The 21,390-nt window shown below is 46.6% G+C and overlaps 1 protein-coding gene across 1 annotated transcript in view; it reads right to left on the bottom strand.

The window, feature by feature from the left end:
* CASQ2 (calsequestrin 2) overlaps nt 1-20,017 on the bottom strand; it is a 64,215-nt gene extending 44,198 nt beyond the window's left edge. Inside the window, exon 1 of the mRNA XM_029949470.1 lies at nt 19,505-20,017. Within this exon, the coding sequence (XP_029805330.1) occupies nt 19,505-19,738 (234 nt within the window). The 5' untranslated portion in view covers nt 19,739-20,017. The remainder of the gene's footprint in view (nt 1-19,504) is intronic.
* Between the last annotated feature and the right edge of the window lie 1,373 nt (nt 20,018-21,390).

The following is a 21,390-nucleotide window of genomic DNA, read 5'->3' as shown; positions in this document are numbered from 1 at the left end:
TATGTGACTTTTGCATCTACATGAGTGAGAGGTACTATCTCAGATAAGCTGAGTTCTGTTTCTTGGGTTTCCTGTTTAACCACGCATAGCCAGTCGCTCTCCTAGGATTGGATGGATGGACAGGGCTGGCGCTCACAGATGGGCCAGAAACCCGTGCTCTCTGAGACCTGCCCACCTCCTCCTTGGCACAGTCCTGGCAGTGTCTGTCGCTCTCGCCTCCCACCCCGATTAGGCCCAAAGCCTGCCCACTTGAGCTCTGTCATCACTCCCGTCAACCCTAGCAGGCGCCCCTCATGGGCTGAGCCAAGGGTGGCCGGGGCTGGCAGCAACCCAAGGGAGAGCAGTGAGACTGTGTTGGGGGAGGACATCTGTGATGAAAGTCCAGGCCCTCCTGGACTGAGTCCTGACATGACCCAGTCCCCCCAGGACCAAGAGTCCCTGCCAGGCTGATGGGGACCCCTTGGACATTGTTTGCCTCTCACACTTGGCTCCACCTTGTCTCGCCTTTGCTCTGATCCTAAATCTCCAGCTCATCTGTTCCTCTCCCCATTCTCCCCCAGCCCAGATTCACTGCACTCTCTCACTCGCTGCCAGCCTTGGCGCCCCTGGCTGTAAAGCCAGCTCCAGGCTCATCTTTCACTGCAGCCTCCTTTCTGTGAATTCCAACAGCCCATGGCAGGGACATGGCTCTCTGACACTTATTTTGCAACCACGAGAGTCATGTATAAGTCTCTTCTGTCTCGTCCATCTTTCCTCCCTAAGAAGAAGGACCCCGTTTTGTGGCTCTGGTCTCTCATCTAGCTCCTTACAGACACTCAGCATACTTTGGATGACTGGATGGATGGGCCCAAGCACTTCATAAATTCAAGGGACTTCTGAGCCAAAGTGGCAAGAGGCAATTGTCACTAATTACAGTGATTAAGAGTTATAAATATGAGGAAGAGAAAAAACATAGAGTCAATATGTCTCCTAAATCCCAAGAAGACTGGAATACTCTTATCCCATCTGATTACAATTTTCTCCTATTGACTTATGAACTTTCTCCTGCTGGTTTTGTTAGTTTGGTTGGTGGTTACTTCTCGTATCATCTGTCTCTTGTCCATCCTAAGAGAATGGGGTCGTCTCTTATTGGTTGGTATATGCAGCCCTGGGCACTGGTGCAATGCTTATTCTTTACAGAAACACTAGGATTTGCTTTGGTCATAGAGGATTTAAAAAAATTTTTATTATTTTATTTTATTTTATTATTTTATATTTTTAAGTTGGCTTCATACCCAGTGCAGAGCCTAATGCAAGGTTTGAACTCATGACCCTGAGATCAAGACTTGAGCGATCAAGAGGCGGATGCTTCACTGACTAAATCATCCAGGCACCCCAGATAATTCTTTTGAGTACAAAACTAACTTTACACAAAAAAGTTATACCAAATAATATGCACAGTTCAGTGTAAATAAGCATATACCATAGTATACCCTTTTTTCTCTCTTTATATTGCACTGTATAGGTGTTTATTATACCACTATTACCTCTGTAATGATGCAATCAAAATAGATCTCATCTTTAAATGAATAAATGAATCTCATCTTTAGATAATCTATCCCAGTTGTAAGGAATACAGCACTTGGCGTCGGTGACCTGGATTCCTGATTGGTCCTAAGTGCTGTGACTCTGCTATAAAATATGGATAATAACAGCCTATTTCATGAGGCTGTTTTAAAGATTACATAAGATAATGCATGTAAAGTTGTTGACACAGCTTTGGGCATGCAGTAAGTGCTAAATAAATCTTATATTTTGTTCTTAATATGATGACAGCTGCATAAGGTTCTGGGCCTTGTGCCACTTCCAGAAGATCAAAGCCAAATGTACTAGAATTGAAAGAAAGCAAAAACTATGAATTGAGGACCTGCTATAATCAAGGTCTGTGTGCTAAACAAAAGTGTGTAAGACACGTCAGAACATCAAGGACTGTGTGGTTTCATTAAGGAAGAAGCTAATGAAAAATTACCTGGTAGGTACTAAAGAAAACAAGGGTTATGGAGCCTGAGAGAGAGCTTGTGAGCAGGGAGGTCAAACTATGCAGAGCCTCACGGGCTGTGATAAGCAGTGTGGATTTAACTTCCACACACTCAGAATGAACTCTAAAAACCCTAATGGGGCAACCAGGCCCTGCCCTGTTCGGCCTGTCTGCCTCTCCAACCTCATTTGGGGCCACTCTCCCTCTTACTTACTATACTCTTCCTCAGCTCCTCAAAACGTCAAGCTCTCCAGCCTCAGGACATCCTTGTACAGGGTATCCTTGTTCGGCTGTGTCCCCAAGCTCAAGGCCGGGCACCAGCTGCAGCTGTCTGCCAGGAATGCCTGGTTCTGGTCACACAAAGGCACTGAACGTCCCCCACTTCCACATCCACTCTTCCCTCTTCCTAGAAGAGCCTTTCCTTCATAGTTCACCAGCTCCTACCATCCTTGAAGTCTACACTTGAATGCCAGTTTCCTCAAGAGGCATCCCCTGACCCCCAGTCTGAATTGGGTGCCTTCTGTACTCTTGTCCAAGGAAGCCTGGGCTTCTCTGTCTTACCTTTCTCAGTTCACAAGCATACCTCAACCTACACAGTCATTTGTCTACACCTACTCATTTGATAGCCTGTCAGCTTCCTGTCCATGTCTGTTTTTCTCCCCATACTCTCCCTAGTATAGTACCTGAACAGAACGGATCTCAAAAAACATTAGTTCCTTGCTTTTGGTATAATCTCATTTAAATGTAGAATCTAAAACCAAAACAAATCAAAAAACATTATTGAATTCATAGATGCAGAGAACAGATGGGTGATAGCCAGAGGTGGGGCGGGGAGAGGGCGGGTAAAATGAATGAAGGGGATCAAAAGGTACAAACATCCATTCATAAGACAGATAAGTCCTGGGGATGTAAAATGCAGCATAATGGGTATAGGTTTATATATAATATATATATATATATGTATATATATATATACACATAATATATTATTTATATATAATATAGAAAAACATACTTAAATACATAATATATATTATTTGTATATATAAACATAAAATACAGTATTATATATGTGTATATGTATATATAATACTGTATTGTGTGTCTGAAACTTGCTAAGAGAATAGAATATGTAATATACAGCACAATGGATATAGTGTATGTGTATAATACAGTATTATATACACATACACACATATATACATATATGTATATCACTGTATTGTCTGTCTGAAAGTTGCTAAGAGAATAGATCTGAAAAGTTCTCAACACAAGGAAAAAATTAGTAACTATATGTGGTGATGGATGTGTTAAGTAAACTTAACCATGGTGATCATTTCACAATATATACATGTATCAAACCATTATGCTGTATACCTAAATTAAATACAATCTTATATATCAGTTACATCTCAATAAAAATTGTTTCATTGAATATTTTCACAAAATAAAAATAACAAGAAGATATTAAAGTCATCTGATTACATTAACTGATGGAAGTGTTATATTACTAAATTTATCTGTGAAATGGAAAAGTGATCCACACTGCCATACTTTTCGTCTATCATTTAAATCCCAAATTCATAGGCCAGCACATTCAACTCCTGATTTTCTCTAGAGAGCCAAAACCTGTCCTGAAAAGTAGAATTGTTACTTTGTTTTGTATCTGTACCTTGAATATGTTACTATTTCACATCCATGTTGCACACGGAGTAATCCATAAATTGCAATTTTAAGGGACTATGGTAGGTACCATCTTTACAGTGTGGTATGCAAACTTTTAAGTCAAGCTCTTTCATACAGAAATTGAGATTTCTGGCTTTTCTTGAGAAATCAGAAGAGCTGGACCTACATCTCTACTTTGCAGTAGATAAAAACACCATTTGTTTTCTAAGCAAATGAATGAATGAAAAGAGGAGGCTGCTTGGAAGAGGAGAGGCCCGCTAGACTTTGAGCAAGGAGGAGTGTGTGGTAGGCAGCGGAGAGCAGTGAGGGCATCTCAGGAAGACAAAACAGCCGAAGTGGAGGTTTGGAGACAGATGTACAGGGTGAGATGTACAGGGTGACTTACTTGAACAGAGAGCTTATTTGAGGGCGCCGAATGGAGTGGTGTTTTTAAGGCACATGAAAGAAAGAGTGTAAAGGATTTGAATATTACGATGAGCAGTTCTGAGTTGGGGGTGTTTGGGTAAGAGAACAATATGGCTAATCTGAGCTTGAGGAGAGTTGATCTGAGGACACCGCCCAGACAGACAGAAAGAAGAGTAGAAAGGAAAGGTGACCAGCTGAGAGTCTGATGCCATTGTCTGCAGCAAGAGGACTGATCTCAGACGGAGGCAGCAGCAGCGGATGGAGAAGTAACTGGGGAGGTGATGTTACACGCGGAGAGTCAGTTGGACTGGCAACTCTTCTGTGGCTTTGGAGAGAGAAGGGAGGGAGACCACACCCAAAGAGGAGGCAAGATGACCCCAGGGTCTCTAGCCAGGGAACGGAGTGAAGGACAAAACAGTGGCATCAGGAGGGCAGGCCAGAACCGGAGGCAAGGTTCTCAGCTTGGATTTAGATGCAATGTGTTCATGGCAGTCGAAGTCCAGCCAAGAGCTGGAGGTGCCAAGCTGGCACTTGGAGGGGAGAGGACCCAATGAAGCGGTGAAGGTGAGAGGCGGAAGTGTAAGCGTGGCCGGGTCTTCAGGGAGAGCAGTGTGTAGGAAACCACAGGGTGGAAGACTGACCATCTCATAGGAGGAAGGGCAGGAGCCCACTCTGGAGGCAGAGAAGAGTGGGGGGAAGAAATCAGAGGGGGACAGGGAACACAGTGACCCAAAGTCAGGAGAGGAGAGTGGCTTGAGAAGGAGCAGGTGGTCAGATCGAATATTGCAGGGAGGAGTCACATACAGTAGGACCACCATGAGGTCTCCTTTCAGGACTGGTAAGTCGCTGGTGACCTTTCGGAGAAGAGCTGGGCCAGGAGCCAAGGCACTGGGAGTTAAGTATTTGAGTGGGTGGCTAGGACGTGTTGGAGCAGGTGCGGGCCACTTGTTTAAGAAGTTGGCCCATGAAAGGCAGGAGAGGGTGCTACAGCAGCACTGGGGGAGACGTCCCGGGGGGCACATCCCATGGGCCACGTGACTGCTCCCCTGGGCCTCAGGACAGCACATACGGAACACCAGGGACCCATGTTTGTCCCTCCAAGTCCGATCCCTTTGTGGCGCTCCTCAACGCCGAGGACAGACTGAAGAGAGCTATATTCATACCACATTTTATGGTCAGAGGGAAGGTGGGGAAGTCATGGGGCAGCCTCATGGGGTAGTCAGAGGAAAGATAGTGGCTCCATTAAGGGGAACTGAGTGTGTGTGTGGGGGGGGTATACTTTCTGCAAAGTCAAGAATCCAAAGAAAAGGGAAGACTGACAAGCCTGGGAAAAAGTGTCACAGATCTTTGCTCGAAGTGAATGTCCCTCGGGCCAGTCATTAAAAATACCCTGGCTGCAATCCTGCTCTTTCCATGCAAGCCAAGAAGCAAACTGTTTTCACCCACTGTCCCTGATACCATCTGGCGACATGTCAAGCAGTTCAACAACTGTGTGTCCTCCCTTGAAACCGGAGAGCTGACGTTTATCCCCGGTAATCTCCTGTCACTTTCCACCACCCTCAAACGAGGCCTGGGCTATGTATAGCTGGGCATTGCACGTGACGTCTCCATGCAGGAGGGAGGCAAGGGGATGGAACAGCTATTTTATGAGATTGAAGTAAGTACTGGGGCCCTTTGGGGCTGGAATGGGTGGCCTCTGATTGTTGGGGGAAGAAAGAGGCTGTCGATTGTTTTTATTGGCACTGGGAGTCTCTCGCTTTGGTCAACGCCAAGGAAGAAACCCAAGGGCCAAGGCTGTGTGTTCCTTCCTCTATCATGTTGAGAAACAATATACCAACCATAATAAAAATAGCACCCACTGGGTGTTAGCTATAAATTAGACACTGCTGCAGGGCCTTGCATGATTACCTTATTGAATCTTCCCCAAACCCACATAAAGTGGAAGTTTGCAGATGAGGAAATGGAGGCATACAGAGAGGTTGACCAACATAGCTGGGTTCCAACCTGGTATCGTGGCTCTGAAGCCCAGGCTCTCATCCATTACATTCTACTCCTGCGCCTGAGTCGAGAGACCCAGGCCCCAGTCCTCGCTCTGCGGCTTACCAGCTGTGAGACTCTGAGCAGGACACAACTTCTCCAATCTTGACTTTCTAGTCTACAAATGAGATCTTGTCCTCGTAGGACTCACATGGAAACAAGTGCTTTGGGAAGGTTTGTTCCTCTAGAGTCACTTGGGGCAACACCATGCCACCGAGCTGGTGGTTTCTGAATCCGAGCCCACATCAGCATCACCTGGAGGAAGGTGTCATGAAAACACAGATTTCCTGGGCTCACCTCAGAGATTTTGATTCAGCAGGTCTGGGATGGGATTTGTGACACAGGCTTGCATTTATGACAAGAAACGTATCCCTGGTGTTGTTGATGGTACTGGTCCCAGGCCCGCATGTTTGGAACCACTGCTCTATAATGGTCTCTAACCTGTGATCACAATCTTTATCATGTAGCCGCTTGCGACGTCCACACTAACTGAATGAGAAAGGCGAGGTTTTCCCCTTTTCATACTAAAAACATTGTTGCAACGGAATTTTTTAAAAAATGGCTTTGACTGACATGGGGTCAGGACGCACCCTCTAACATTGTTCTTGGGAGGGTTCCATTGTGCCCGAGAGGCTGTGAGAATGCCATCTGGCAGCCCTGGACTCTTCTGGTAGCTCCCTCCTCAGCCCACCTCAGAACTGAGTCCCAAAGGAGTCACTACGTTCCAGAAGCCAGGGAGATGCCAGCCCTTTTCTAACTCAACCTTCTATAGCTTGGTGCACCTCACCTAAAAACAAAGCTCAGTCGATTAAGTGCCCAACTTTGGCTCCGGTAATGATCTCGCAGTTCATGGGTTCAAGGCCCACATCGGTCTCTGTGCGGACAGCTCAGAGCCTGGGGCCTGCTTGGGATTTTGTGCCTCCCTCTCTCTCTGCCCTTCCCTTGCTCATGCTCTGTCTCTCTGTCTCTGTCTCTCTCTTTCAAAAATGAATAAACATTAAAAATTTTTTTTCAAAAACAAACAAACAATTGCAGAGAGGTGCTTCAGCTGATGGAGAAGCTTCCTGAATATAAAATAACGAGCAGACCTGGAGCTCTTTGACCTGTCGCTCCCATAGTGTGCGGGGAAAAGCAGAAGAGAAGCCTGTCGCTGCTTGGCTGAGCTGTGTGAACGGCCTGACCAGCATTGTTCTGATAGCACCTGCTAATGACAATAACTAGCATGGCTAGCCAACACGTGGGGGGCGGGGGCAGCCGGCTTTCACGTACATGATTTCAACAACAGCCCTTGATCATGCGCCACATGTGTGCCGGTCACCTTACGCATCCCCTCGTTTCTCTTTGTAAGAACTCTGTGCTGAAGGTACTGCAGTTTCTATTTTTGTTTGTTTTATTTAAAAAAAAATTTTTAATGCTTTTATTTATTTTTGAGAGAGAGAGACAGCGTGAGCAGGGGAGGGTCAGAGAGAGAGAGAGTGACACAGAATCCGAAGACAGGCTCTAAGCTAGGTGTCAGCACAGAGCCTGATGCAGGGCTCGAACCCACGAACCATGAGATCATAACCTGAACCGAAGTTGGATGCTCAACTGACTGAGCCGCCCAGGCACCCCAATGTGGTTTCTATTTTTGAAAGGAAGCCTGGAGGAGTGAAGGGAGCTGTGTGGGGTCACACACCAGTGCGAGGACTCCAGCCGGGTGGGTGTGACTCCAGAATGTGTGCTTTTTCGCCCGGTGATACTGAGGGCTCCTCTTGATGCATTGCGTCCACTTTTTTCTTTGAGTCTGGGGGATGCTCTCATTTTCTTCATAAATAGATCGAGTGAGCGTGGTCAGCTTCGTCTGGCGTCCTGGGCCCCACTGGCTGTGTGTGGCGCTGTGAGGTAGAGGCAGGTGAGCATGTGAGGGAGTACCTGCTGGCTCGCCTGGTCTGCCTCCCTGCCCAGCACACAGCAGATGGTGAGGAGAGGCCTGCCTGGCGTGGGGCACCGGGCAGCAGGCGGGCACTCCTAGAACAGCCTCTGCGGGCACTCAGAAGCAGTTCTGGCCTGCCCAGCCCAGCACACTGCAAGATGACGCATTGGCCCTCTTCCTACATGGCTCTCCAAACACAAACGGCTTATCTGGGTAAAATCACAGCCAGTTTTTAGAAGACTGAGCCTCTGGGGCCTTTTTTTTTTTTTTTTTGTACAGACTCAGTACTCTGGACGGTGGCTCTCTCAGTGGAAGAAGTCATTGTAGATGCTAAGGCTGAGCTGTCAAGTCTACAAAAATCCTCCATGCCAACTGTGGAGGCTCAAAATACAGGAGAGTGGTTTTAACTACAGAGATCTGCTTTTAATGAAAAGCCGAGTGATTCTGAAACGATTTGTTTTTGACTTTTTATTATACTTTATCTTATGATAGTTCTATAGTGGTGACCTTCATGGTATCTCATATCTCCATTTCAAAACGTGTAACTTTGGGAGAAGGTCTACCTAAGGGATATGATGGCTAGACGCCCTATCTGGGAGAAAGTTCTGATGGCTTAAAACTTCTGAGTCAACAGTGCGTTTTCCATTCTGTGAATCTCTATTCATTCCTTATATGGAAGGAAGAATTTCACTGTTGTCAACTCAAGCCATGATCTTATAATAGCACTCCTGTCTTCCCAGCATCTGCCCCCGGGAAGTGCACAGCAAACTCTCATCAAATATTTGGGTGGCCCTTGGGCTCAAAGGAGACCTGCAATTTAAGAATGGGCGTGGGTATACGTTGTCGGAGAGAGGACTGGATCTATGTGCGGGTTCGTTCCCAAAGCCAAACCAAAATAAGCCTGACCTCATCTGATTTTACAGAGGGCAGCAGGTGCAAATTTGGAGGATGCCATCTTTTGGCAGCGAACAGGTGGAAGAAATACCTGAATCCTGTGTGTGTGTTGCTATTCTCTGCCCATAGTTCCCACATCATTCCATCTGCAGATTTACTCGACTCCAGCAACTTAATTTTGCCTTCCTCTCCTGGGGTTTAGAAATGCCATCGTGGGGACATTTGCCAGAGCTAAATAGGTTTGAAGGCCGGATCAGCCTTATAGAGCCCAGAGGTTTCTGCCCATGCTGGATATACACTTAGGACTGAGAGGCCCATGGTTTAAAAAAAATAAGTTTTACTCATATGTCAGTGGGATTAAACAAGGATGACAAACAGGTTCCTGAATCTGGCAGAGTCAACCTAATTTTATACTATTCCACTCAATGCTTTTTTTTTTTTTAACAAACTTAATTTTAAAAAGAGATCAAGGACAAATATATTTTCAATATAGGCAATAGATTTATAATTGTTTGCCTTTCCCTTTCTCTCTCCATCTGTCCGTCCATCTATCCATCCACCCATCCATCCATCCATCCATCCAGTGTTTTCTGGATTTTTATTAAATCCCAAGTTGGTGCTAAGCATTAGCCCATTTGCTCACACTGGTCATTTTGGTTCAACATAATGCAATTGTACAATTAAAAAAAAACTTTTTGTGTTTTTTTTTAAATTTATTTTTGAGAGACAGAGAGAGAGACAGCGCAAGCAGGGAAGGGTCAGAGAGAGGGAGATACAGAATTGGAAGCAGGCTCCAGGCGCTGAGCTAGCTGTCAGCACAGAGCCCAACACGGGGCTCGAACCCACAAACCATGAGATCATGACCTGAGCTGAAGTCAGGTGCTTAACCAACTGAGCCACCCAGGCTCCCCTCCAATTGTACAATTAAATGTTGCTCAAGTTGGGGCGCCTGGGTGGCTCAGTAGGTTGGGCCTCTGACTTCGGCTCAGGTCAGATCTCACGCTCGTGGGTTCGAGCCCAGCGTCAGGCTCTGTGTTGACAGCCAGCTCAGAGCCTGGAGCTTGCTTCTGGTTCTGTGCCTCCTTCTCTCTCTGCCCCTCCCCCTCTCATGCTCTGTCTCTCTCTGTATCAAAAATAAAATAAAACATTAAAAAAAATTTTTAATAAATAAATAAATAAATAAATAAATGTTGCTCAAGCATGGGTGAAAATCCAGAATACAAGCTAAAACTCTTGTCCCTTTTTAAATAGGCACCACTTACAAACACAAAGCAATCCCTTTCAGCTGTTCCTTGGTGTAGTGTAAGGAACATGTCCTTTGGAACCAAACCACATGAATTCAAATCCTGATACATGCTCTGCCATTTTGCAGCTTTGTGACCTTGGGTAATTTCTACTTTTGGGATCATTCCTTTGCATGAGATGTGAACAAATGCTGTAAGAGTTAAGTAGAGTAACATATATAAAGTTCCCATACTGGGTATGGTTTATGGTAAATTCATAATAAATGCTATCTCCCTTCTCCCCCTTCTCTTCTGTTCACTTAACATTCACTCAACAAACACTGCTAATGTTGGGGCTGGCATACAGCAATGAAGAGAACATTTTTCCTCTGCCTTTGTGGACTTTACATTCTCTAAGGGTTTCAGACAATGGCAATGTGCCAGTCAAGCTCTATTGAGAAAAGACAGAGTGGGGAAGCGAGGTCAAAAGGAGTGCTCAGAAAGTAGTCTGTGTAGATCAGGGAAATAACTTCTTTCATAAGGTGCCATTTAAGCAAAGAACTAAAGGAAGTTGAGTTCTTAGCACCAATAAAAGAACATCTCCCTAGCTATCAGGGCCCATCATTTGGATTTTGTAAGGAAGCAGGTAAGAATATTTGGTGGATCAATGAAAGAATGAATGTTTCTCTTTGGGGGGCCACAAGGCTAAGATTCACATTATAGAACCCTCGCTAGTTTGCTGTAACCACGTTTCTCATAGTTTCCTGGCAAACATGGTAACACCTTAGTATCCCCTAGTCTCCACGGTTCTCTGATTTGTCATTTCTTTGCAAAAAAGGACAATGTGACGCAGCAACCCAATAGATGTTTTTCTTCTTTCTGAAGGTAAGTCCTGGACCCTGACCGAAGATTACCTTCTGCTTTGATCTTAGAAAATCCTGTAACTCAATGGGAAACCTCTCGAGTAAGACTTCCCAGGGGCCCAGACATCCCCTTTTAAGGAGGTCCAAAGTGTCAATCACTGGCTGTGGAGGACACTGGGAGACCACTGGGAGCTGGGGTGAGCCCCGGAGCAGATCCCTATAGCTCCAGTGCCAACGTATCCCAGCAGTTCAAACCAGGGTATGCTAACAGGTCCAGTCACTCTGGGGAGAGGCAACAGACCAAGGGTCAAACAATTACAACACAATTTTGGTCATCTGGAAGATTTCTCTAACCCAAGAGGCTTTGGAAACTGTAACCTGCCTATGAATCACTTTGGGGAATCCCATTTAAATGTAATGAGCACCTGGGTGACGTCACTGCCACTGCCCTGGGTTCCACATTTTGAGCATCAAGTCTCGAGTGTCTGCAAACTTGGCTGCACATGAGACTCACCCAGGGAGCTTTTAAAAAGTGTAGTACCTAGATATCACCTCTTACCCCATCATCAATGAAATCGGTATCTTGGGGGGAAAGACCCAGGCACCAGTATTTTTAAAAACTCCGTGATAATTCCAATATGCAGCCAAGGTTGAGAACTATTGCAACTGGCCAAGAACATGGCCTAAATTTCAAGCAACAGGTGAAGAGAATTAGCAGTTGATAAGCACTGGGTGCATTTCAGACCGTCACTTAGGCATCCTACATAAATGAGCCTCCTAAATAGGAATCAGCACAACCAAATAATAATACCTGATACTTGTACAGCTTCTTATGATTTTATGAGAAATTTCCATTCACCTGCTTTCGCTGAAGGCTTATCATTCACGGAGAGCAACTACACGATTGGTTTAGTAGACGCTCGAAATGCGGCGTGACTTGCCGTGGATCCAAAAGCAAGTGAAAGAGAATTTCAGCACCCTGAACCCCAGTTGCCTGCTTTTTCTGGTCAGATATAAGAGCATGGCCATGCTTAGAAAGTGCACACGAGAGTCACATCAATGACACTAGGCACACCGCAGGGTCTGAAGAGGTTGCACTCCCAAAGATAATTTACTGATATACAAACTGATCAGGAGACTAAGTTCTGCATAGAGAGGGGAGCTCAGTCTGTTAGGGACCTTGGAGCAGCAGCAGGAGACCTCCTTAAATAGTGGCAGAACCCAGAGGCCTACATGGCCCAGGATTCTGATTCTTGATCCTGCTACAGATGGTGGGACCAGCCTCCCCCAGCGCCACAGGGCCTCGTGCGTAATCCGTGCCAGAGTCACCATCTAAAATTATTGGAAAATAATCTGATTACCAGCCCTGGAAAATTGGTCGTAACAACAAGCTTTCTTCTTCCCGATGGATGGGCCATTTTCAATAATTTTATGTGACCACTGACCAATCTGCAATCAGCATCAGAGAGGGACTGCGAGAAAGCCGCGGGGCAGGCTGTGCGAGGATGGCAGCAGCTCTCATGCGGTGAGTGGAAGTAGGACTTCTGTAAGCAGGAAGAACAGAAGGTCCCCAGGGGGGGACACTGAGGAGCAGTCTCAGACCTCACAGCCTAGCTGGTGCCTGTTGGAAAATAACAGGAGCACCAGGCCAACCTGGCATGCAACTACCAGGATGGTGTGGCGATTCCTGGGGGGCCCCAGGCTGCCGGCCCGTGTCAGGGACCTAGCTCATCCTGAACAATCAGACCGGTTTGCACTGTTCACAGTGAGGAAGGCACAGCTCGGTCACCATCCGTCCACTGATCATTAGTTCGCTTACTCAGGCTAACGGTACTCAGAGTCTGGCGACAGCAACGGATATTCAATGAATTAATATTTCTATTCAGAGAGTCACAATACTTATTTTCATGTTCTGAATCACTCAGTAACTTGCTTGAGAAGATCCCCTGGAGTTTCTCCTAATCCAATAAATGTATATTGGTTGTAGGTTGGCCTGTTTTGTGAGCTCCTGTAAAACACATGTACACACTTAACAGTATCAGCTTTGAATATGAGTGGTGCCTGGATGGTTCAGTCAGTTGAGTGTCCAACTCTTGATTTCAGCTCAGGTCATGGTCCCAGGGTTATAGGATCGAGTCCCATGTCGGGCTCTGTGCTGAGCATAAAGCCTGCTTAAGATTCTCTTTCAAGGCACCTGGGTGGCTCAGTTGGTTAAGTATATGACTCTTGGTTTCAGGTCATGATCTCATGGTTCATGGGTTCAAGCCCTTTGTCAGGCTCTGTGCTTATAATACAGAGCCTGCTTGGGATTCTCTCTCTCTGCCCCTTCCCTGGCATCTCCCTCTCTTTCCAAATAAATAAATATTTTTAAAAAATCTTCCTTCTCTCTTTCTGTTCCCCTCCTCTCTCTCTCTCTCTCTTTCTCTCTCTCTCTCTCTCTCTCAGAAAACAATAAAAACAACAACTTTGACTATGAGACATGATGCAGCATGCCCAGAGATTCTAAAACTGAGGTCCATGCATGACAGTACAGAGCCTGTTTGGGATTCTGTCCCTTCCCTGCTCTCTCCCTCTCTTTCAAAATAAATAAATAAACATTTAAAAAAATCTCCTCTCTCTCTCCCTCTGTCCCTCCCCACCTTCTTCTTCTTCTTCAAAAAACATTTTGACTCTGACTGTAAGACATGGTATAGAGATCCTAAAACTGAGATCCACGCATGTCTTCTTTCTCCTTTTCCTTCTGCAGATGTTGATGTAGCCATGACATCATTTCTCTATGAGCATGAAGCTCATTAGGAAAACATTTTGGTCCTTCTTTCTTCCTCCTTGTTCAGGCTGGAATGCTGGTTTCCTGGGAGCAGGGGATATAGCGGACACGAAGTGGGCCCTGGACTTGGGGATAGGGTCTGTGTGAAAGCAGGAGAAGAGAGGAGGAAGTAACAGTTCCCGTACCTGGCATAGGTGCTTAGAACACCATGCCCAGGGAGCTCAGGAACTCCCAGCGTGGCCGCCATATTGCTTACGCACAGTCAGCTCTGACCCCTTCAGCCATCCAGGTAACCGTCTGCCATATTGCCACACCACCTGTTTGTTCATTCACTTGTGTTTTTGACTCACAAGCAGGATTTTGGTCCTTGCCATAAGAATTTGATTCTATTTGTTTTCTCATTTCTTCTATTACCAGGCTTGCTTTGAATTCAGGTTGCCCTTGGCAGGCTTCCAATCCAGAGGGAGAATTTCAACATGTGTCTCCGTGGAGGGAAAGAGTAAATTAGAAGGAGTCAGGAGGAGTCTGGAAACATCTTTCAGAGACAGAGAGACTGGACTGTGACTGAAAATGTGGAAGGGGCCTAGTTAATAAATGGCATTGGCGAACTGGCTGAGTGCATCAGGCATGGACTTGGCAAAGCCCGGGAGAGCAGAGGGAGAGTGAAATGGGGAGGCAGTGCGTCAAGAATCTGTGACTACGGGCAAGTCACTTCTCTCTGGGGCTTAGCTGCCTGTGAATAAGCAACATGGCATCATGTCACAAGTCTCGAGCTCTCTGAACGTGGCCTGGTGTCCCCAGTCTGTGAAGTGACAGGGTTAGGCTGGGTGCTGTCTAAAATCACGATGGAGTGCGGGCTGCAAGGGCCAGTATTTGTCAAGTACTTCCTGTTTGGCAGAATCTGTGCTCTTGCCACACTACCACGGACATTCCCACTTCACCAACATGGCGCCCGAATGCCGACGGGCGTCTCCCTTGGAAACTGGCCCTCAAGTCTATCTGACTTGGAAGCCCATGTTAGGGCACACCACCTCTCGAGCATTTCGGCCCAAGAGAGGTCGGTGATGTTGGAGGACTTTCTCTGACAACCTTTGTGGAGTGCGTGATAGCAGCCGTGACTTGCATGGCAGTTTCCAGGGAAAAGTAGAAGTGAGAAACAGAAGAACAAGGAAAAAGTGAAATCACTGGGCAGGTCCTCCTCTTGCGCCTGAGTCCAGTGATGCTAATAGAATTTGGCCACTATGGTGTAACTCAGTGTACAGTCTTGGCTGAAGTTACAACTCGCATTATAATTGTGTTGACACCTCAACAGAACAACGGGGGAAAGGCACGGAAAAACAATTCACGGGAGAAAAAAATGTACATGGCAGATAATTTTATGGGAAAATTCCATCTCACTAAAAATCAAATGAAAATCACAATAAAGATTTTTAAAACTCTGAGAATTGTGTTAACATCCCCAAATGGACAAATTATCTTAAAAATATGCATGGTCATACACGGAATGCTAGGCCAGCCTTAACATTGTTGGTCAAGAATATGAAACTCTTTAATGACACAATAATACAATGTATTGAAATGAAACAAGCAGGAAACAAAACTATAAATGGTATAAACCCATTGAAAACTATACGTTTACACATAGACAGAAAGTATGGGAGAGAAATCTATCAGGATGTGAGCTGTGTTGCTTTCTAAGTGGATGTTTTTATTGCCCTTTTTTTTTCTCCATTTTCCGTGTATTCCAGCATTTCCAAATGAGCACATGCAATTTTGTGGATGAAATGCCCAACCAGGAATCAAGATTACCAGCTGCCTGAGTCCCGTCAGTACAGAGCCACGGTAAAGGTTCAGAAAATCTAGACGGTGTTCAAAGAGAACATTTCATTGAACATGTCATTCATTCAGCAAGCCTCTTGGGAACATCTCTATAGAACTAGGTACCACTCCTGCCCCTGGCACCCTCCAGAGCTAGACCCCGGCCATGGGCGGATAGTGCAGGGCACAGTTCCAACCAGTTCAGGAAGGTGCCTTCTAATGTCTGTTTATTGTAACTCACCCTGACCCAGTGCTCACGGAAACTCACACACCGAAACACAGATTTCATGGGACAACACTTGTTGTTATTTGGGGGAATGCTTGGAAACTGGAAAGCAGTTTGAGGTTGGTGCTACCCGGTATCATTTAGTTTGCCCTTTTTCTGCCCAAGCTGTTAGTGGCCTGCTATTCTTTCCCTATTCCTCTTCCCCCTTGCAAACCCAGGTCCCACGTGGAACTCAAATGTGGTCAGATGCAGGTAGAAGTGACTGGCAACTTTTTAAAGGACTGCCACTCCCAGGGGAGCTTAACCACCTTTGGACAAAAATCCTCCCCTAAAGGAATGAGGACCTCACAGGCCAATTTTAGGAAAATTTGGTGGGAAGAGCCCTGAGGGCCGTCAGAGTCCTTGCTCTGGCTATTCCCTCCCCTGCCCTTGCTTATTGGCCTGGTACATTTTCCTCATATTCACAAACCAGTCCTTCCTTGTCACGTCTTCCACACCTCTCCTGGGGAGCAGGGCTCTTGCCCTTTGTGCTCTGGGAGAACCTTCTAAGTTGCTCTACTCTTACAGTGATCCTGTTGCACCGTGGCTTTTTGTTTGCCCTTCTTCCAGAGTAGGCCACGAGCCACCGGAGGCTCTCATTTTCCTGTGTGCACAGCATCTACCCCAAGACCCAACCTGTGAGTGACAGTCGGATGACTGATTGGTCAGCATTTTAAGACCCTGAGTCAGGGAGTGATCCTTCACCCTGTGGATGGGGCTGTTTCTGGGTCATTTTAGTGTCATCCCTTAGAGCAGTGGGCAAAATATACCCAGCTGACGGCAGTTCTTCTGGGTTTTTAGTGGAATGGGGGGCCCTGACATGACAGGCTGTGAGCTCCAAATCCCTAAACATGTCTCGGGTGTTTCAACTGGGGGACAGCAACTCATCATTGTAGAATGAAATCAACCTAACAGGTTGGAATCTTTTTTTTTAAATCAAGATGAACAGAATAGACTAGAACAGAACAGAATAAAATAGAGGACAAAAGAATTTTGTTAAAAATCCAAGTATTCCCCCCAATAATAATAAGTATTGTCCCATGAAATCTGTGTTTCCATTGAGCACTGGGTCAGGGTAAGTTACAATAAACAGACATCGGAAGTCACCTTCCCGAACTGGTTGTAGGAGAGGAGCCAACTGTCCCCTGCACTGTCCACCCATGGCTGAGACCTCACTTCCTGTGGACATTGGCTGGGTGCTGTCTTCCTTTTATCCCCCAAAAGCCACCGTGCTGGAATAAGAGTACTTCCCTTCATGCAGGTCTTGGGTCCAGGGAATTCAAAAGATAAAATAACTGTTTTGACTATGAAGAAAATGGAGAGGCTTAAATCACTCTCTTTCGACCCATGGGATTCTTGGAATCAGCTTTGTCCTGGACTCTGAGAACAAGCCTGCACCCTGACAAGTCCCCCCCAAGCCCCGCCCCCTGTCCTCACTAAGGAAGCGAGCTCTCCGGCCTGGTTGGGGTATCTGCATAAGTAGCGCCTCCCTCCAGGGCTATGCGCTTCTCAACGCTGTGGGTGATACAGTGGCCTCAAAAGGTCCAGGCCCATGTGGAGCAACTCATTTAAGGCAGACTCCAAAGGATCCTCAACAGAGTATCTAGCAGCTAACTAAACATGGTCTCACTTGGGTCAAGCAGTAGTGGAGTGCAGGGGCTAAGACCTTCTCTGTGCCTCAGTACCCCCCTATGTAAAATGGGGACAGGAACTGTACGTATGTTAAACTAGCTAACATATACAAAGTGCTTAGAACTGTCTCTGTACATGGTAAGCATTTGATAAGTGTTAATTGTTGTTACTTAATTATCTCTTAAGCACATACGTTGGTTATTTTTTCCATATTTATAGATGAGAAAGTGAGACCCTGAGGAATTAAGTAACCTGCCCTATGTCATGTGCCCAGGAAAGGCAAAGCCAGAATATAAATCGAGATCTCCTGGCTCCATGTTCTCTGTCCTTCTCCCCCTAATGATGCCCCCCTCAGCTGTAGCACCCTAGGGGACATCAGCTACATGCTGTGCGTCTCTGCCGGGCACTCTTGGATCAAAGGTGTCTGAAGGGGTGGTGAGCCCAGGGGAAAGTCCTTTCTCAGGTCTACTTGGCCCTAGGTCTTTTAGGGAGTTCTACCCTTGGGGAAGAGTGTGTGCATGTGCTTGTACTGACATTCTTTTTGAGTTCTAGGCTGCCGAACAGTGCTGAACCTATAGGGTAAGATCTTTATGCCTTCAATTAACTTTTTCAGTCTCTCAATAACTGAGTGCAGCCATTTGAGACAGATGATGATATGAGGGAGGACTTCAGAGGCTAAGCAGAAGCTATGCTCTATGTCCTGGGGTTTTTTTTTTTTTCCAGCCTGCGATGTTCCCATATATAGCACAAAGATCTAAAAACTGTTCCCTGCTTTCTCTTGGCCTGCAACCCACAAGCCCCCAGGATAAGCCCAAGGAAACACATAATGGTAGTGGTGATATTTTTCAAATGCTTAAGTTCTTGGTCAACCTGAGCTCTCTGTAATGACCACCCCACCACGTGTAAGTGCTCTGAGAATAGGTGCTTGTATGGTGATCAGGAGACAGGATTCTGAAGTGCTTTTCAAATTATCCACGGTAGTTGACTGTATTTGAGATGGCTTGCGTGGGGTTTATTTGAATCCTTTTTTGGGTAAAGCTTCAAATCTTCAAATCTACAGGAGTTTCATATATGGTAACTCTCTTAATCAAAATGTTTGATTATGTAGGGCTCTCTGATGTGCTATTTACAAGCTGCTGCAATTCTCAAATATCTCTTTCCACAGGCTTGTCCCTGGGCTGGGCATGGGGCTGATAAGGGATCTTGGTGACTACTAGAATTCCTGGCACCGACTGGTGCCCCTGAAGTGTAAGTGATCTTAAACTGTCCAGGAGGCGCTGCGGGAATCAGCCCTGGGCCCTCACCACGGATTAGAGAGCAGGCCCCACGGTGCCAGGCATACAAACAGGCCATGTAATACAGATAAAATAAGAACTGACTTCAGCATCTGCCTTGAACTCACACCAAGAACTTGCTGAGGAAAAAAAAAATCCCATTAATTCATGAACAGGCAGCTAAAGATCTTCACCCAGATGCTGTGCAAGGTTGACTGAGCCCAAATCCCAAGGGACGAAGATAACTTAGTGATACTCCCCAGCTGACCCAGGGAGAGAAGCAAGGTCAAACACCTCCTGTCTCTCCAGGATCACAGGAAAAGTTCAGGGAGCAGAGAGTGGGGGAGTTAGCACCCCCAGTGAAACCCGCAAATCGCCTCTGAGTTGCATTTCACCCAGGCCACTTAACAATACTTCTAAAATCATCTTGTTAGAATAGTTGCTGGGACTACTGCCCTTGAAAAAGCAAGAGGACCAACATGCAACAGACTTTAAATTGTGCAACACATTCCACTGTCCCCATTTTAGGAGTCGGGTCCCACCCTTGGTCCACACACCCCAGTTTTGCAACAAGAACACCTTCAGATTCACACGAGACTAAACTGCAGCCAGACTCCAGGACAGGGTCTCTGCAGCTGCGTTCCCACGTCCCCGGTGGCTGGCCAGCCCATGCAGGCCGGCCCAAGGTGGCCGGTGCACCGCCCTGCTCACCTCCAGCACGACTTCTTTCAGCTGCAACTGTTTCTGCATGGCCTTGTCTGATGACACGGGCTCATGGTAGTAGAGGCAGAGTAAGCTGTACTTCTTCAAAACCTGCTTGAAGTTCTTCTCGGTGAGGCTTACCACACGGTCCTTGCCATCGTACGTGGGGAAGTTGAGCCCCTCTTCTGCCCTGCAGGAGGACAGCAGGTAGACCCCCACGAGGAACAGGTGTGTTCTCTTCATCTGGGAAAAGTTTCCTGTTACTTTCCCAGAAAGACTGAGTGCAGGCAAGCGGCAGGAAGACTCTCAGGGGGAAAGGGGGTCTGGTTGTGAGAAGTTGGGGTGCAAAGAGGCGGATTTGGTCCCTGTGCTCTATCCCTCCTGATCCAGGAGGACCTACTCTCCCCGCTGCCTGGGCTCCAGCTAGCCGTTCTCGTGGGCTCAGGACACGAGTGCGGGGACTGAGGGCTGGGCTTGGTGGCCGAGCCCCAGATACCTCGCATAGCTGGGCCCAGCCCGTGTCTCATCAGGAACTCCATTTTTAGGATGCAGTTGTCTCAGGCTAAAAATAAATCATGCAATGAATAAAAAAAGTTAGATAGGACACTGCTGAGGGATTCGCTGGTGCAGTTTGTCAGAGGGGTAGCAAGGGAGGAGGCAGAGGGAAAGAGGAGAACCTGTGCACAAGAAATAAGGAGGCCAGCAAGGTCGAGGGAGAGAAATGGACTCAGGAAGGAGGGAGAGAAGATGAGACGGGAGAGAGGTGGGTCAGTAAGCGGGACAAGCCAGTGGGGACGTTTGCACATACACAGGGCCACTCAGACCTCGGAATCGTTCAATTACCCTAAGGAGAGAATACAGCCTGTGCCCTCCGGGTGGGCTGCCTGTCCCCCTACCTGCTCACTGCTCACACAGGAACACAACCTTGAGGTGGACTTCATGTTCTGTACCTGCCTTTCCCTGCCCCCCATCCTCTCTTCTCGGGAGCTGGGCCCCCGGGGACCACTGTGCTATGCTCACATGGCCCTGCCAGGCACTGGGTGAGGGATACAGGGACACCATTCCTGCCAGACCCCCTACCCTGGGGTCTCCGTTCCTCTCCTTCTACCCCTGCCCACAGCTGACCCTGCCAACGCCAGGAGACCCCATCCCCGTCTTAAAATAAATTTAAACTATTTTAAATAAAGGAAAAGCGCAACAGTCTTCCTCAGAAACCCTCTTAGATTAAACCCTCTTAGATTATGACAGACCATCTCTGTCATATTTCTTTTTCTACCTTAACCCTTAATGTATCATTTTTGTCCCTTTCCTCTTCATTAAAGACAGACTGGCACACAGAGCCTAAAAGTTGGACAGATGCCCATTCCAGTCCCCATTCTGCCTTTTAATGTGGATGCACTTTGGAGGGTCACTCACTATCTCTGGTTCTCAGTTCCTCCCCCACCTCACTTGTCAAATGGAGATAGTTATGACACTATTGTAAGGTTTGGAACACAGAAATGGAAAAGCATTGTACAAAGCAGGTGCACAGTAGCTATTATACTTTATTCTCACTGGAGATGGTGTAATATAGGTTATTATAAGACTTGTCAGTTTCTAAGAATAGTGGTTTGTGAATCCTGTCCTGTCCACCTTCTCCTCGAGCCAAGCAGACAATTGGGGCAGAACTGACTAGCGCTTATTTCACAGGGGAGCTACCTGAGAATCAGAGAGATCAGCAGCTTGTCTGAAATGGCCTTCCTAGCTGCCAGTGTGAGGATTCCGGAGCCTGGTGCTGCCGGTGGCTCTAACTCTGACTCGGGGCAGTTTCTTAAGTGGCTCCTCGATCATCTTTTCTGGTCAAACAACAGCCCAGGCGTGTCTTTCCACTCTTTAGAGTGGTCTGCGGCCTTTAA

The sequence above is a fragment of the Suricata suricatta genome, chromosome 8, assembly GCF_006229205.1.
Source record: "Suricata suricatta isolate VVHF042 chromosome 8, meerkat_22Aug2017_6uvM2_HiC, whole genome shotgun sequence".
Taxonomy (NCBI): domain Eukaryota; kingdom Metazoa; phylum Chordata; class Mammalia; order Carnivora; family Herpestidae; genus Suricata; species Suricata suricatta.
This window is presented reverse-complemented; position numbering and strand designations above follow the sequence as displayed.